The sequence below is a fragment of the Entelurus aequoreus genome, linkage group LG01 (genome assembly GCF_033978785.1).
Source record: "Entelurus aequoreus isolate RoL-2023_Sb linkage group LG01, RoL_Eaeq_v1.1, whole genome shotgun sequence".
Classification (NCBI taxonomy): Eukaryota; Metazoa; Chordata; class Actinopteri; order Syngnathiformes; family Syngnathidae; genus Entelurus; species Entelurus aequoreus.
Genome location: NC_084731.1, coordinates 65,572,634 through 65,591,422, shown reverse-complemented (window position 1 = coordinate 65,591,422; position 18,789 = coordinate 65,572,634). Strand labels below are relative to the sequence as shown.

Sequence of the window (18,789 nt, the reverse complement as noted above, 5' to 3'; positions counted from 1 at the left end):
AAACGGTTTTCTCTTTGTGTGGCTTCTTTTGGATATTTGAAAATATTATTCCCACTCTGCCAGAGTGCATTTAACACTAGAAACTACTTCCTTCCTTGATTCGTGTAAAAAAAAAAAAAAAAAAAAAAGGGTCCTATAATTGAATTAACGAGCCCTCCAGGTTTTAGCAGGCTGTTGTATAAAGTTCATTTGCTTCCTGCCGAGTGGAAACTGAGACTATTCGGCTTGCTTTACAAGAGTCTGATTAAAAAGCGTTACCATGGTGATTTGACCACGACATTGCAATTACTAAGCTGCAGAGAGCGCGTGGCAGCTGACAAACACGCACCTTTCATGCAACTAAGAGACAAGCTGGCTTTCTAAGGGAAAGACATTGAGCAACAATATTCTTTCTTTTTTTTTATTATCGGCCTGAAAGTTGCGGCAGCCCAAACCGCGCAGTGACTTCAAAGTGCAGATTATTGCATTTATTGTTGCGATAGCCATCTTTTTCTACTTGAGTCATCTTTGTGGCCAAAACCCCCCCCGCCCCCCTTTTTTTTTTAACAAGAAAAAAGACATGTTGCGAAAGAAAAGAAGATCAACTGTAAAATGTTTACTGGAGTGGACAGACTAAAATCTTTTATCCAAGTTTTTTTGGAAAAATAAAATAGATACACAATATACTTCCTTGGCAGTAGAAACTTCTGAAGAACAATATCTTTATTTTTATGTCCAACTTACTCGGTTTTAATTTAACGGTTTTAGAGTGTTTTTTGATGGCAACGATGAAACGTGCGCTGAAGACTGAATAACCATGTAAGTTGTTTTTAAATCGGTCGATATTGATAATTATTGGTACTTTTTATGACCTAAGGAAAATGTTAACAGTTCTATTTGAAATGTAACCGTCCTCTGATTCTAATCCCCTCAGCTATCAAGGAAGAAAGGAAAGGAAATGTCAACACAAGCATGGAAAAGCATCAATCAATGTAAACACAGCTCTAAAATCACAATAAACACTTAAAAGGAGCCATATGTAATAATTTCATCATTAAATTATATGTCAAAAGGCATTAATAAATAATCTTTTCCAATACCTCTATAACTTTTTTTTGGAACAAGAAAAAAAGACATGTTGCAAAACAAAAGGTAAAATGTTTACTGGACTGCAGAGACTGTGGAAATAAAAAATAAGAAATAAACTTTTTAATCAGGCTGATCATCCTAATCTTAAACTCTTGTTTTCTTATTATATGGTATGGTATATGGTATCTTATTGTACATGGTAATTGTTATATATGTTATAGACATAATATATCTGTATATATAATATACTGTACACATATTATGTATATATTCGTATATATCCGTATATATGTTATATTCTATATCGCTATATTTAATCTATTTATACCTGCATTGTCCTTTCCATCCTTACACTTTCCATCATTGTAACTGAGATCCTTGTGGATCATTAAAGTTTGTCTAAGTCTAAGTCTATTTTATTGTGTTGTTTTCTATCTTAATTAATATTACTACTATTATTCTCTCAATGTTGTGTTTTTATTAACTTATATATGAAATCCATCCATCCATTTTCTACCGCTTGTCCCTTTTTGGGGTCGCGGGGGCGGAAGGCGGGGTACACCCTGGACAAGTCGCCACCTCATCACAGGGCCAACACAGATAGACAGACAACATTCACACTCACATTCACACACTAGGGCCAATTTAGTGTTGCCAATCAACCTATCCCCAGGTGCATGTCTTTGGAGGTGGGAGGAAGCCGGAGTACCCGGAGGGAACCCACGCAGTCACGGGGAGAACATGCAAACTCCACACAGAAAGGGATTGAACTCAGGACTACTCAGGACCTTCGTATTGTGAGGCACATGCTCTAACCCCTGTACCACCGTGCTGCCCTATATATGATATATTTATAGCTTATTATACTGTATGTTTTATACAATTTTTTTAGATGGTGTTAATTTGAGTCATTGTCCAGTGTGGAGGCCTCAAAGGTGCCATGTTTTGTTTTTGTTTTGTTATTGTCAATTTGTGTTTTCTTCTCTTCTAATTGTGTTTGTTTGTTTTTGTGTCTGCCACTTGCCTGTGCATGCAAAGTGCAATAAAAATATACTTTGATTTGATACTGTGCAGAGGTTTGGTCAAAGGAGCATTTTATTAATGGGTGCTTTATCAGACGGTGTAAAAAGAGCAACACAAAGTGGCATAAAAGTGTTTGATCAGGAGGATTTTGATGCATGCACTTTTTTTTTACCCCCCCCCCCCCCAATATCGTCCGTTCTTGCAAGGTTCAGTTTGCATAAAAGTCATTGTCCGCATCAAAAATGTCCTGTCGTACCTCGGCCATGAGGACTTCTTCCATCAGCCCGGTGTGGATGTCAGGACATTGTTGGAGTGGCGAGGGCCCCTGGTGGCAATGAGGTGAAACTGCAAAGGCACAGCAGTGACTGACAGCAATTTGTTGCTCCGCCGGGCCAGCATCTTCAAGGTCGTCCATCACGTTCTGCGTCAGAAGTCACTGAGGATGCTGATGTGGGCGAACTCTTGGCGGTAGCGGTGGGAGGAGAGAGCGAGCAGGGAGGACCACTTGAGGGTCATGAGGCTCCACACGCAGGACAGGTAGAGACTGTGAGGGTCCGTCAGGGCTGCAGGGAGACAAACTCTCATCATTAAGATACAACTACACTTTATTTTCATAGTGCACTATTAAAGTGTACACATATTTAACAGCTCTAATGTTTCCAGCGACTTCTTAAGTTATTTTAAGCATGTCATTACAAACAAAGATGATTAAATAATTTACACATATTTATTTTGACTGTAACTGTGTTGCTCATTCAGATGTTACAAACATTAAAATTATTATTAAAATGTATTAATTAAAAAAAAGGAAAGGCAAAGTGCTAAAGAAAACAATTCACCTTGTTTATGTATTTAAAAAAACAGTTAAAATAGCAACAAAGAAAACAAACAACAAAACACAAAATCTAACTTACTCAAAAAGAAAATCATTTAGTGATGTTTAAAAAGCTGCACACTGATATATTGATTAACAGTGTTAGCACTCTAATAAACTCAATGTATAATATAATATCTTATAATGTTGGCTATTTAATAGATGTTATGTTTCATCTTATGATACCTGTGTGTGTGTGTGTGTGTGTGTGTGTGTGTGTGTGTGTGTGTGTGTATGTGTGTGTGTGTGTGTGTGTGTGTGTTCTTGTATTTCTACCCTTCTTGAGATATGAAGAAGGAAAAGTAGCTTCCATATGAGGAGGTGTGAACAAGTGAGGACATAAATGATGGTCCCAATAACATTGCATCTAAATAGAGAGCCAAATACTAGAGTCCGTGAACATTGCCCCAAAGTCAGGATTTTTTTTGTTGATTTACCGTATTTCCTTGAATTGCCGCCGGGAATATAGTATTCGCCTGCCTAGAATTACAGCCGGGTCAAACTCGTTTCGCAAAATAATTAGCGCATGCTTGGCACTTCCGTCGGGTCGAATATGAGTCATTAAATGACTCCCGCCTCCTGGTGGTAGAGGGCGCTTGTGATCCTTCTTGCGACTACCAGTACTGCAGAAGACCGGTGCTGCAGAAGAAGACAACAAGCAGCAAGCGTGAGCAGTGATCGTTTGCTTGCACTTTTACCACGGAGGATTACATATCTAAAATAAAACCGTTTTCTAAACTGGACTTTCAATCGAAGCAGGAGGTAATAATTAAAGGAATATCTCCAGAGACTTTTAAAACTGAAGAAAGATAAGGAAGACTGCCTTTGATCAGAAGCAGCTGCACATGAACATCATTTATAAGTAAAGGTGAGACCATAATAACGTTTTTTTTATTAAATGTGCTTTTCATGATAAGGTAAGCGCTGGAGTGAGAAGATGTTTTAAAATAATTAGCGCATGCTTGCCCATCCCGCATGCTTTTGGTAAGCGCAGGAGTGAGAAGAGGTTTTAAATTAATTAGCGCCCCGGCGGCTATTCAAGGAAATACGGTAATGTGCATACAATAGTAAACATTGACAGGTGCAAAGGCAGCAATGTCACGTGGGGGGTCGCAGCTCACTGCGGGGTCGTTCTCCCAGGATGCAGAACGGACAACTCCGGACAAAGCGTGAAGGCAGGAGTATGATTTATTGTCATAAATACTACACATTACAAAAAGACAGGAACCAAACAAAAGGAAAGCGTGCCGTTCGCACGAGAAGCTAAAGAACACAAACTTAGCACTGGAATCATGAACTAGAAAACTTACTAGCTGTGGCATGAATAAACAAATCTTACGTGGACCAGGCATGAAGCGAACAAAGAAGCCAGGCCGACTGACTGGCAAAGGCAGGCTTAAATAATGCGTCTGATGAGAAACAGGTGAGCGTCCCGAACACCAGAGGCAGGTGAAAACAATAAGCAGCCATGGCAACCAAACCAAACTCAGAGGTGTCACAAACAGGAACTAAAGGAGTCCAAAACTAACAGAAAATACAAAAACATGATCCGGACCACGGATCAAGACAAGCAATATATGATAAAACAAGACGGCAGCTAAAGGAGGACTTCCCTATTCATCCCCCAAAAAACCTGCCAAGCTGACTTTTGTCATAATTTTGCCAAGTAAAATTCCGATCATTATTATAATATTGCCAAAATTTTAAAGTTTTCTTATAAAATTGTGACTTTCGTCGAGTAAAATTACAACTCTTTTCATAAAATTGCCAACATTTTAAGCTTTTCTTGTAAAATTGTAACTGTTATTGATAGGGATGATGTTCGAAACCGGTTCTACCAATTGTTCGATAAGAAAAGAACCGATTCCATGGATTCGAATCCCTTTTTGAGAACCGGTTCCCATTATCGAATCCACTATACCGTATTTTCTCGACCATAGGGTGCACCGTATTAAAAGGCGCCGTGTCAGTTACGGGTGCTGTTTCTGTATTTAACACATAAATAAGGCGCAGTGTATTTTTGGGCGCAGGCATGGTCAAACATACGCTATCTTAAAACATACGCTAGCTTAAAACATACGCTGTCTTAAAACATACGCTAGCTTAAAATATACGCTATCTTAAAACATACGCTATCTTAAAACATACGCTAGCTTAAAACATACGGTATCTTAAAACATACGGTAGCTTAATTCATACGGTATCTTAAAACATACGCAATCTTAAAACACACGCTAGCTTAAAACACACGCTAGCTTAAAACACACGCTATCTTAAAACACACGCTAGCTTAAAACACACGCTAGCTTAAAACACACGCTAGCTTAAAACACACGCTAGCTTAAAACACAGGCTAGCTTAAAACATACGCTAGCTTAAAACATAGGCTAGCTTAAAACATAGGCTAGCTTAAAACATACGCTATCTTAAAACATACGCTATCTTAAAACATACGCTAGCTTAAAACGTACGGTATCTTAAAACATACGCTAGCTTAAAACATACGCTAGCTTAAAACATACGCTATCTTAAAACATACGCTATCTTAAAACATACGCTAGCTTAAAACATACGGTATCTTAAAACATACACTAGCTTAAAACATACGCTAGCTTAAAACATACGCTATCTTAAAACATACGCTATCTTAAAACATACGCTAGCTTAAAACATACGCTATCTTAAAACATACGCTAGCTTAAAGGCCTAATGAAATGAATTTTTTTTATTTAAACGGGGATAGCAGATCCATTCTATGTGTCATACTTGATCATTTCGCGATATTGCCATATTTTTGATGAAAGGATTTAGTAGAGAACATTGACGATAAAGTTCGCAACTTTTGGTCGCTGATAAAAAAAGCCTTGCCTGTATCGGAAGTAACATGACGTCGCAGGTTGAAGGGCTCCTCACATTTCCCCATTGTTTTCAATGCAGCGAGAGCGATTCGGACCGAGAAAGCAACGATTACCCCATTAATTTGAGCCAGGATGAAAGATTTGTGGATGAGGAACGTGAGAGTGAAGGACTAGAGTGCAGTGCAGGATGTATCTTTTTTCGCTCTGACCGTAACTTAGATACATTGGATTCCACACTCTCTCCTTTTTCTATTGTGGATCACGGATTTGTATTTTAAACCACCTCGGATACTATATCCTCTTGAAAATGGGAGTCGAGAACGCGAAATGGACATTCACAGTGACTTTTATCTCCACTACAATACATCGGTGAAGCACTTTAGCTACGGAGCTAACGTGATAGCATCGGGCTTAACTGCAGATAGAAACAAAAGAAATAAGCCCCTGACTGGAAGGATAGACAGAAGATCAATAATACTATTAAACCATGGACAAGTAACTACACGGTTAATGCTTTCCAGCCTGGCGAAGCTTAACAATGAATCAGAATCAGAATCGTTTTATTGCCATTGTTTGAGAACGGGTTCACAAACTAGGAATTTTTCTTGGTGCAAACGTGCGACATAAAACACATAACACATATTTGGTATAAAAAAGAGCTGTGACTGAGCTATCAGATAGACTTAGAAGGGATTCAAGGAATTCAAGGAGCTACTGTTAGGAGTTATTGTTCATTTGCCTGATGGCCGAGGGGAAAAAAATGTTCAGGTGGCGGGAGGTGTGGGTCTGGATGGAGCGTAGTCTCCTGCCTGAGGGGAGAGGGGAGAATAGTGTGTGTCCAGGGCGAGAAGAGTCAGCTGTGATCTGACCCACACGCCTCCTGGTCCTGGAGGAGAACAAGTCCTGGAGGGATGGGAGCTTGCAGCCAATCACCTTCTCAGCAGCACGTACGATGCGCTGCAGTCTATTCTTATCCTGGACTGTGGCGCCGGGGAACCACACTGTGATGGAGGAGGTCAGGATGGACTCTATGATGGCTGAGTAAAACTGCACCAGCATCTCTGTCGGCACCTTAAGTTTCCTCAGCTGCCGCAGGAAGTACATCCTCTGCTGGGCCTTCTTGATGAGGGAGCTGATGGTCAGCTCCCACTTGAGGTCCTGGGTGATGGTGGTGCCCAAGAAACGGAAGGAGTCCACAATGGGGACGGGGGTGGGAGAGTCAATCAGGGTGAGGAGGGATGGTGGGGCTGTGACTTTCCTGAAGTCCATGATCATCTCCACTGTTTTCTGGGTGTTCAGCTCCAGGTTGTTGAGGCTGCACCAGGACGTCAGCCGGTCCACCTCTCTCCTGTAGGCGGACTCATCGCCATTCGAGATGAGCCCGATGAGGGTGGTGTCATCCGCAAACTTGAGCAGTTTTACGGATTGGTGACTGGAGGTGCAGCAGTTTGTATACAGGGAGAAGAGCCAGGGGGAGAGTACACAGCCCTGAGGAGTACCAGTGTTTGTGGTTCGACTGTCCGAGACAATCTTCCCCAGCCGTACGTGCTGTCTTCGGTCTGTCAGGAAGTCATTAATCCAACTGCAGAGGGAGTTGGGCACGCTGAGCTGGTAGAGCTTGTCTCGTAGCAGTCCAGGGAGGATGGTGTTGAAGGCAGAGCTGAAGTCCACAAACAGGATCCTAGCGTAGGTTCCTGGGGAGTCCAGATGCTCCAGGATGAAGTGGAGGGCCAGGTTCACTGCATCATCCACAGACCTGATGGCTCTGTAGGCGAACTGCAGTGGGTCCAGGAGGGGGGCGGTGATGTCCTTGAGGTGGGGAAGGACCAAGCGCTCAAGGGACTTCATGACCACAGACGTCAGCGCGACCGGCCTGTAGTCATTTAGTCCTGTGATCCGTGCTTTCTTGGGGACAGGGACAATGGTAGAGGTCTTAAAGCAGGACGGCACGCGGCATAGCTCCAGAGAGGTGTTAAAAATGTCAGTGAAGACAGGAGCCAGCTGGTCCGCACAGTGTCTGAGAGTGGAGGGGGAGACACCATCCGGCCCGGGGGCCTTCCGCGTATTCAGCTTCAAGAACTGCCAGCGTACATCCTCTTCTTTGATGGAGAGGGTCTTTACAGTCTTATGATGTTTTTGGAGTCCTGTGATGTCATTGGAGTCCTTTGAGTCCTTTAACTCCTTTAATGATGTGCTGGCATTGGTGGGGAGGGTGATGGTGGGGGGAGCATGGCTTTGATGAGCTGAAGGCCGTTCATGACGACAGTAATGTGTGTTGAGGCTTTGAGCGAGAGTCCGGTCATTCAGGGCCTGCGGGGTTTTGGGCTTATAGTTCGTAAGGGCCCTTAGACCTCTCCAAACTGCCGCAGAATCATTGGAGCGGAACTCTTCCTGTAGACGGTTAGAGTACACAGATTTAGCTTTCTCCACTTCCCTGGTGAAGTGGTACTTCGCTTCTCTGTATGTACTTCGGTCCCCGCTTCTCCACGCAGCCTCCTTCTTCTTGCGCAGCTGTCGGAGCTTGGGTGTGAACCAGGGCTTGTCGTTGTTATAACAAACCCTGGTGCGCGTTCGAATGATGCGCGCCTCATTGAACTATATGTATGAGGTCACAGTGTCCGTATACTCGTCCAGATTGTTCGTGGCCGCTCCAATTGCCTCCCAGTCTGTCGTTTCCCAACAAGCACGCAACTCGTCCACAGACTCGGCGGTGAAACACTTAATGTTCCTCATAACAGGTTTAGCCAGTTTCAGTCTCTGTCTGTATGAAGGGATTAAGTGCACCATCACGTGATCTGATAGTCCAAGAGCAGCGCGCGGGACTGCATGAAAAGCCTTGCTCAGTGTAGTATAGTAGTGATCCAGCGTGTTCTCCTCTCTGGTCGGGCATTTAATAAACTGTCTATACTTTGGTAATTCCTGGCTCAAATTTCCCTTGTTAAAGTCACCAAGCACGATAACAAGAGAGTCAGGAAAAGACCGTTCCACATGTAAGATCTGTCCTGCGAGCGCGCGCTGAGCGTCACGCACGTCCGCGCCGGGCGGGATGTAAACAGCCACGAGAATGAATGAAACAATCTCACGCGGTGAGTAAAAGGGCTTACATTGGATGAAATAATATTCCAGAGAGGAAGAACAGTGTCTAAAAATGACAGTCACGTCTGTGCACCAGCTATTGTTGATAAAGAAGCATAGTCCCCCGCCTCTTTTTTTGCCAGAGAGCGCCGCGTCTCGGTCCGCGCGGAGGAGATGAAAGCCCTCCAGTTGAAGCGCGCTGTCCGGGACACTTGCGCTCAGCCAAGTCTCCGTGAAACACAACACACAAGATGAGGAGAAGTCCTTGTTCCTTCTCATCAGCAACGCTAGCTCGTCCATCTTGTTGGCAAGTGAGCGGACGTTGGAGAGGAAGATGCCTGGTAGAGGCGTGCGTAATCCCCGTCCGCGAAGACGGACAAGTGCGCCCGCTCTCTTTCCTCGTCGATGCGGTTTCCCTCTTTTGATCGCAGAATGGACCAAATCCGCAGCTGACGCTAAGATGACCGGTAACAAGTCCATAGGGATGATGGATCTGATGTTCAGTAGCTCTTCACGGGTGTAAGAGCACCCGGAAACACAATTTATGTACAAAAACAAACAAAACAGAGCGCACGAAAGCACCGAGGCAGCCTTCATCGGCGCCATGATGATGACAATGCTGTTGCTAACGACGCCATTGAAGCTAACTTAGCTAAGGGACCTCAAAGAGCTATGCTAAAAACATTCGCTCTCCACCTACGCCAGCTCTCATCTGCTCATCACGACCCGTGCTCACCTGCGTTCCAGCGATCGACGGCGCGACGAAGGACTTCACCCGATCACCGATGCGGTCGGCGGCCCGGAGGCGGAGGAAGTCAAGGTGAGGACAGCGGTGCGGCGGCGGGCGTTGTAGCTTTCGACGACACCCCGGCCGCCATCAGTCGGCAAGAAACATATATTTCCCCAAAGTTACGTACGTGACATGCACATAGCGCCACGCATGTACGGGCAAGCGATCAAATGTTTGGAAGCCAAAGCTGTAGTCACATTAGCGTGTCTGCTATCCAAGTAAGTCCTCCTAGTTGTGTTGCTGCAGCCCCCGCTAATACACCGATCCCACCTACAGCTTTCTTCTTTGCAGTCTCCATTGTTAATTGAACAAATTGCAAAAGATTCACCAACACAGATGTCCAGAATACTGTGGAATTTTGCGATGAAAACAGAGCTGTTTGTATTGGGATACAATGGGGTCCGAATACTTCCGCTTCAACCCTTGACGTCACGCGCAAACGTCATCATACCTAGACGTTTTCAACCGGAAGTTTCCCGGGAAATTTAAAATTGCACTTTATAAGTTAACCCGGCCGTATTGGCATGTGTTGCAATGTTAAGATTTCATCATTGATATATAAACTATCAGACTGCGTGGTCGGTAGTAGTGGGTTTCAGTAGGCCTTTAAAACATACGCTAGCTTAAAACATACGCTAGCTTAAAACATACGCTAGCATGCATGGCCGCTGTTTTAAAAAGGCAGCAGGAGCAAAGCTGAGTTGGGTTGTACTTTATTGAAGTATTTATCAATGTACTCACATTATTTTTTGATCAATCCTCATCCACAAATCCATCAAAGTCCTCATCTTCTGTGTCCGAAATGAACAGCTGGGCAAGTTCTCCATCAAACACGCCAGATTCCCTCTCCTCATTTTGAAAGTCAGTCTAGTTGACCATTAGCATAGCAAGCTAGCACAACAGTAAAAGCCGACTTCTCTTGTCCCTTTAGCGTCCTCTCTCACCTGAAACCTTCACCCTTTAACGGCCACATGCCGTCCCCAGTCACGTCTGCCTTTCCTCCATATAAACAACGTGCCGGCCCAGTCACATAACATCTATGGCTTTTGGCACACACAACCTATCCTGGATTCCCTATGAGATTCGATAAGGAATCGGTTCGATAAGAGGATTCGATAATGGCCTCGAACTCGATAATTTCTTAACGAACTTCATCCCTACCCATGATGTCTCTCCGGAGGGGGGGGATTTACTCGTTTTAGCCATCTGTCCATCAGGTATGGCTGTTTTCTATGAATAGTAACTTGACGTTAACAAGTACTGTATTTTCTGCACTATAAGGCGCACCGGATTATAAGGCGCACCTTCAATGAATGGCCTATTTTAAAACTTTGTTCATATATAAGGCGCACCGCATTATAAGGCACATAGAATAGACGCTACAGTAGAGGCTGGGGTTACGTTATGCATCCATTAGATGGAGCTGCGCTAAAGGGAATGTCAACAAAACAGTCAGATAGGTCAGTCAAACTTTATTAATAGATTACAAACCAGCGTTCTGACAACTCCTTTAACTCCCAAAATGAATAAACAGCTGTTTTATTATTTTCCCCGAGGAAAAGTCAGTGATGTGGTGTTTTGTTTATCTTTTAACAACAGCAAGGTATAACATGTAGTGCAACATTTATATCACATAGTGGAGGGGAGGCTAGACTACTGCAACGCACTTCTTGAACATCCAGAAGCTGCAATACATACAGAATAGTGCTGCTAGGATCCTGATGAGAGTGCGGAAATATGACCACATCACACCAATTCTCAAATCCCTTCACTGGCTTCCTTTTCCACTCAGGATTAGGGTTGTCCCGATCCGATATTTGGATCGGCCGCCTATATTTGCCAAAAAATGCGTATCGGCAAGGCATGGGAAAATGCCGATGCAGATCCAGTTTTTAAAAAAATCCGGTCCGTGTTTTCAAACGCACCGATTTAAATAATACATTCCACTTTTCTGCTGCTCCCTAATTTCCGTTCCGCATTTTCCAGCACACCTTCAACACATCCACAGGTCTGTGTCCTAACCGTCCTAATCGGAAGCGGATGCCGGTTCACGGTTCCGAAAGGCGAGCGGAAGTAACCAGTAAAAATGTCAGCTGTGTGGGATTATTTTACCCTACAAAACGAAAAAGATGAAGAGGTGGCGTGCAAAACATGCCACAATAAAGTCAAGCGTGGTGGTAAAGTTGTAAGACATTTTAATACAACAAATCTGATCAAGCATTTAGCGGAATACCACCGTTAAGAATATGAAGAATTTCTAAAGAAAACCGACGAAAAGAAAAAGAAAGGTCCTACCCAACTAACTCTGACAGAAACGTTGGCGAAGCGTGACATACTGCCACTGAACAGTGCTAAAGCCCAGGGGATAACTAGAGTCATTGCCGAGGAAATCATTCTGGATGATGAGCCGTTATCTCTTGTGAGTAAAGTGGGCTTTCGACGCACCATCCAACACATCTCCCCATTATGCTCGGACTGCAGTCAGGGGGGGCAACAATTGAAGGGAGTGTGTAGATAGTTTTTTTTTTTTAAGTTTACACTTGTTCAAGAGCAAGTATTGATGCTGAGTTATAGACATGTTATCCCACTCAGGTTGTTTGTGTGTTTTGCTTTTTTTAATAATGTTTACAGCATTATTTGCACTTTAAACTGTTCACTTTTTTACTGTTCAATGATGCCATTTCTGTTTGTCATGTATAATTTTGTCTATTTTGTGTTTATCCTTGAATAAACAGGTCAGTTTCTTCTTACCAACCATTGTGTATTATTCAAACTCACCTAATTCAGCTGGCTAGTTGTTATCAAGAGTACTAAAACCCTTTTCAAAATGAATCTGACAACTAAGTAGGCTAAATAACTTTAAACTTTAATACATGCACGGATAGGCCAGTATCTAGTCTATAAAATCCGCTACACCTCCCTGATACCAAAGTACATGTCAAACTACTTCCTTAACGTAAATGACCGCCATAACCACAACACCAGGGGGAGCTCCACTAACCACGTTAAACCCAGATTCCGAACTAACAAAGGTCTTAACTCATTCTCTTTCTATGCCACATCAATGTTGAAAAACTTATTCGGTGTTACCATTTAGTGGTCAATTGTACGGAATATGTACTTCACTGTGCAGCCTACTAATAAAAGTCTCAATCAATCAATCAATCGGCCAATATCGGTATCGGATCGGGAGTGCAAAAACAACATCGGTATCGGATCGGAAGAGCAAAAACCTGGATCGGGACATCCCTACTCAGGATTGAATTCAAAGTCTCCCTGCTAACCCACCAGTGCCTCCATGGAAATGCCCCCCTCTACCTCAAAGAACTACCGGTACTCACCCCCAAATCCTCCACACAACACCTCCGCTCTGGACAGGCTAAACTCCTCCAACCTCCGAGGACAAAGCTACGAACAATGGGAGACCGGGCTTTCTGCTCCGCAGCTCCCAGTCTGTGGAACGCTCTCCCTGACCACCTGAGGGTACCACAGACTGTGTATGCTTTTAAAAAAGGATTAAAAACCCTTCTTCTTAAAAAAGCCTTTTTTTATATATATATGCATACTAGTTTTAGCTATTTGGCTGTTCTAGTTTTTTATTTTTATTTATTTTTTGTTATCTTTTTATTTAAATTTTTTTAATACACCGTAGCACTTTGAGGTTGTTTACTCAATGTAAAGTGCTTTTACAAATAAAATCTATTATAATTATTAACTTTTCCTCGATTCAATAAACACGTAAAAAGCAGTCTGATACTGTTACGGTAAATCAAACGTTAGTGCAATCACAATATAGTAACAATCGAAATAGTGCAGAGCAATAACAATATCAATAACTCAACGTTGCTCAAACATTATTGTCACACAACACAACACACAAAATAAACATGTAAAGCTCACTTTATTAAGTTATTCCTCATCCACAAATCCCTAAAATTCTTCTTCTTCAGTGTCCGAATTAAACAGTTGGGCGAATACGGCGTCCAACATGCCCAGCTCCGTCTCGTCGAAGTCGTCATTAATGGAGTCAGTGTCGCTGCTGTTGTCTAGCGGTTCAATGACAATTCCTGCCTTTCTGAAAGCTCGGGTTTAAACTCTGCGTCGTAAGCGTGTCTCTTAAAAGGAGCCATTTTGGGGTCTTTACATAAACACACAAATGGAAATGAAACGGCACGCCTCGCGCAGTCATATATCCCAGCATGCACCGCGCACTTCTTCTTCTACGAGGGAAAATGAAGTCAGCGGCTGCTTACCGTAGTTGCGAGACCTGTTGTGGCTCAATGTTGGTCCATATATAAGGCGCACCAGATTATAAGGCGCAGTGTCAGCTTTTGAGAAAATTGGAGGTTTTTAGGTGCGCCTTATAGTGCGGAAAATACGGTAGCCCAATTGGTTGCTACGCAACAATTGAGACACTGTGTCGGGAGAAGACTTGAGCGCGGGACAAGTATGTATTTAGAATGCATAAAGTATGCACAAAGAAGAATGCACAAAGTATGTATTTAGAATGCAGGTCTATAGCGCGGGGTGGTATACTGCCTTTATCCAATAATCATACGAAATATAAGGCTGGGGAAAACAAAACAAAAAGTGAAACCAATGCATTTCTATGGGCTTGCTGTGCAGGACTTGAGAACAGTTTTCTAACCCTCTGCGGCAGCCGCATGGTGGCAGTTGTTTCCATTGGGCTTTGCTCCGTTAAAAACAATGGAGTTCTAATTGTTTGTATTGTCGCTCCGCGTCCGGTCGGCGTTGGCCTTAACGTACCCCTTACCGTCACCTCGTACCCCACTTTGGGAAACACTGATCTACATCTACTATATGATTTGTCTGAGTGGTTGGACAGGACAGACTGAGAAAAAATAAATAATTCAAATCGATTTTGATTTTTTTTAAATCGATTGAGAAACCTTACAACTAAGAATCGCGATTAATCTGAAATGTTTTTGGTTTTTTTTGCCGCCCCCCATGTAAGCAGTGACAATCAGGGCTGACTTACACTGGTGGTGACGGATGGCGATGGACAGGAAGGTGATGAACGCTACCACCGCCAGCACAGAGAAGAAAACACCCACGAAGAACAAGAACTTGAGACCCTTCAACCAGGTGCGCCAGTGGTCCTGCAAGTACATGACGTGGGTGATGAGGGTCCACAGAGCCAGTACACCTGAGGGACAGAAAATACAGCTTTTATGTATTGAATACAAATAAATCAATGTTCACTATACAAACTCATATTTTCAAATTTATAATAAATGTTCATTAATCTATTAAGTTAAAGTGTGAAATACTTTGACTAATTACATGAAAACTATTTACCAAATTATTTATTTAATGATTAATTGATATATTTAATTGACTTTTTAATGTTTTAGGTTAGAGATGTCCGATAATGGCTTTTTTGCCGATATCCGATATTCCGATATTGTCCAACTCTTAACTACTGATTCTGATATCAACCGATACCGATATATACAGTCGTGGAATTAACACATTATTGTGCCTAATTTTGCTGTGATGCCCCGCTGGATGCATTAAACAATGTAACAAGGTTTTCCAAAATAAATCAACTCAAGTTATGGAAAAAAAATGCCAACATGGCACTGCCATATTTATTACTGAAGTCACAAAGTGCATTATTTTTTTTAACATGCCTCAAAACAGCAGCTTGGAATTTGGTACATGCTCTCCCTGAGAGAGCATGAGGAGGTTGAGGTGGGAGGGGTTGGGGGGGGGGGGGGGTAGCGGGGGTGTATATTGTAGCGTCCCGGAAGAGTTAGTGCTGCAAGGGGTTCTGGGTATTTGTTCTGTTGTGTTTATGTTGTGTTACGGTGCGGATGTTCTCCCGAAATGTGTTTGTCATTCTTGTTTGGTGTGGGTTCACAATGTGGCGCATATTTGTAACAGTGTTAAAGTTGTTTATACGGCCACCCTCAGTGTGACCTGTATGGCTGTTGACCAAGTATGCTTTGCATTCACTTGTGTGTGTGAAAAGCCGTAGATATTACATGATTGGGCCGGCACGCAAAGGCAGTGTCTTTAAGGTTTATTGGCGCTCTGTACTTCTCCCTACGTCCGTGTACACATCGGCGTTTTAAAAAGTCATACATTTTACTTTTTGACACCGATACCGATAATTCCCGATATTACAATTTAAAGCATTTATCGGCCGATAATATCGGCAGTCCGATATTATCGGACATCTCTAGTTTAGGTATCTTTATATTTATACAATTACATGTTATGTATTTAATGGCCTTGTATTTCCTTAAGTTATTAAAAGTACCATGGAACTGCAACATTAAGTGATTGTACAAATTAAACACATAAGAGAAAAATAGGATTATTCCCTTATTAGTATTGTTCAAATTGGTACTTCAATAACTCATTAATTAGTTGAATAAATAATAAATACAGTTCTATAATTAAAACATTAAAACCGTAATTAATAAATAAATCATTTAAAAATAATTAAAAAGACAATTACGAATCATTAATACATTACTTTGAAAATAGTTTAAAGACAATTATTTATGATTATATTTCAAAATTGGATGAACTAATGGTCAGTTTAAAAAAAAACTTGTATCACTTGCTTCAAGACACCATTAGTCACCAATCAACTCCACACAATCACACATTTGATTAATACAAACTTTTAATATTAACATCATTGCAGTCTTGCATGGTTTCATAAGTACACACATTCATAACTTCACAGACACCAAGTGTGATCACAACATGACAAAGTGTGATCACAACATGACACAGCAAGTTGCCAGAAGCTGAGTCGGTTCTACGGAAATGCAGAACTAGTTTTAGTCCCGGGACAAGGTTACAGGGTTCAAGTCCACAGTACAGCAGTCACACACGTGTGATCTGGATTACACAACGTGCAAAGTCTACAGTGTGTTTATAGGAACCTTCTAACACGGTGTTTCTTAAGCATAGGGCCGTGGCCCATTCTTGGGCCGCCAAAAAATATCTGTTCCTCAGCTGTGGTCCGTATAGGCTGCAGCAATACTCTGTTGTAATACACTTGTCCACCACTTGTGGCAGTAACGACTATCTCAAACAAAGTCTGGAGCTAAAGTCATAGAGAAGATTCTAAAGCGCAAAAATTAGGATTAAAGTTGGGAGACTATTTTGATTTGCACTTTAATTTTATTGAGAGTTTAGTTAAGAAACATATTCATTTTTAATTTAGTTTGTATTTTATGTAAATGTATTTTTAGTCAGTAATTTAGAGTCCCTTCTTATTACGGGGGTCGGCAACCCGCAGCTCCTTAGCGCCGCCCTAGTGGCTCCCTGGAGCTTTGTCAAAAATGTACGAAAATGGGAAATTTTAATATGGTTTCTGTAGGAGGACACAAACCTTCCCAACTGTTACAAATCCCACTGTTTATATTAAACATGCTTCACTGATGACAGTATTTGGCAAGCCTCGTTTTGTCCTACTAATTTCAGCGGTCCTTGAACTCACCGTAGTTGGTTTACATGTATAACTTTCTCAGACGCTGCCACAGAAAGACATTTTTTATGCCACTCCTTTAATCTCATTTTGCCCACCAAACATTTTATACTGTGTGTGAATGCACAAAGGTGAGCTTTGTTGATGTTATTGACTTGTTGGAGTGCTTATCAGGCATATTTGGTCACTGCATGACTGCAAGCCAATGCTAAACATGCTAAATAGGCAAGCTGTATGTACATATTGCATCATTATGCCTCGTTTGTAGGTATAGTTGAACTCATTTAATTTCCTTTACTTATGTCCTCTGTGTTTTTAAAGTATATTTGCATGTCTCATGACACATGATCTGTATGTAATATTGGCTGCATTTCTAATAGTTGTTTGTGTGCGATCTTGTTCCAGACCACAGCAAACGTTACCCAGCTCACAAAGATTGTAATACATTTATTAGAAGAAGACGTTTCCTTTAACCTGGACACACACATCTATACCTTTGGCCATTCTAAGTCAGTCATTTCCAGGAGTTATCTCACCCTCTGAGAAGTTTTACTAATGTTTTCCAATGTTGTAAAATGTGTAGAATAAATATTACATTTCAACATTTCTGGCAAAGAAGATTTGTGTCAGCCTGCCACACATAGTCATTTTGATAGTAGGCTAATATAGACACTCACATCATGTGTTGTCTTCATTATAATACTTTTATAAGACTTTTACAATCATTTTGATAGTAGGCTAATATAACTAATATAAACACTTACATAATGTGTTGTTTTCATTATACCATTTATTTAAGGCTTTAATTTTTTAAGGCTTTAGAGAAACACCTTTTTTTTTTTTTTTTGGTCCAATATGGCTCTTTCAACATTTTGAGTTGCAAACCCCTGGGGGAGTACTACTTCTTCCAATTTTCTAATTAGCCTGACCTAAGCCTAAGGTTTATATGTTAAAAACACAGGGTTTCATATCATTCATATATATATATATATATATAAGTGTATATATATATATATAAATATATGTGCTGTAAAGCTGAGAGCTGGTGTTTACCTGACAGTCCTCCCATGGCTGCAGTCCACGGCTGTGTGTACACGACATTCCACACCATGAAAGCAGACAAACCCACCAACACGCCGACCGAGGCGTAGGCGACACTTACGCACGTTTTGTTTACCGCCATCTTGACACAAAACGAGACGACATAAAAGAGAAGTTGAAGGTGCGGGAGAGCGGCTCTGAAAACAACAATGTCAACTCGGTCTGCAAACAGGCTCCTGGTGACACTGGTGTCACACTAAGTAATGTCCGCCATGGCACAGCGTTGAGGTGTTTACTTTGTCGCCCTGACGTCGAATAAACTCTTCTTCCAATGTTGTCACAGTGTGTGAACACAGCGCCCTCTAGTGGCGCAGGGAAGAACACCTTCCTATCCTCCTAGATGCCCACTAAAGTCCGTTTCATTCATTTAGAGCAGGCGAGCTACTTTTTAAGGGAAGGGCAAAGACAGCGTTTGATTTCCCATTTGAAAATAAGCAGCTGCTCATCAAATGTAAGCGTAAATTCAATAATAATACAATATTGTTTTCTCAACAACAAGGTGACGTAGTGCAGTTACAGAACAAAGATG

General features: G+C 41.9%; 1 protein-coding gene across 1 annotated transcript; it reads right to left on the bottom strand.

Annotated features, from left to right (window-relative positions):
- Positions 1-2,250: 2,250 nt before the first annotated feature.
- Positions 2,251-18,564, bottom strand: LOC133636259 (heme transporter hrg1-A-like). The gene is made up of 3 exons (XM_062030133.1): positions 18,213-18,564; positions 14,688-14,855; positions 2,251-2,654 (listed from the first exon to the last, which is right to left on the bottom strand). Exons 1-3 carry the CDS (start codon positions 18,340-18,342, stop codon positions 2,518-2,520), a joined length of 435 nt encoding a protein of 144 aa, XP_061886117.1. The 5' UTR covers positions 18,343-18,564; the 3' UTR covers positions 2,251-2,517.
- Between the last annotated feature and the right edge of the window lie 225 nt (positions 18,565-18,789).

What these genes read in the sequence shown, in the direction of transcription:
- LOC133636259 (XM_062030133.1), bottom strand. Translation starts at nt 18,342, where the DNA reads ATGGCGGTAAACAAAACGTGCGTAAGTGTCGCCTACGCCTCGGTCGGC. An exon ending in AGCCATGGGAGGACTGTCAG is followed by an intron (nt 14,856 to 18,212) that starts GTAAACACCAGC and finishes TCTGTCCCTCAG; the next exon opens with GTGTACTGGCTCTGTGGACC. An exon ending in CGCCATCCGTCACCACCAGT is followed by an intron (nt 2,655 to 14,687) that starts GTAAGTCAGCCC and finishes GTCTCCCTGCAG; the next exon opens with CCCTGACGGACCCTCACAGT.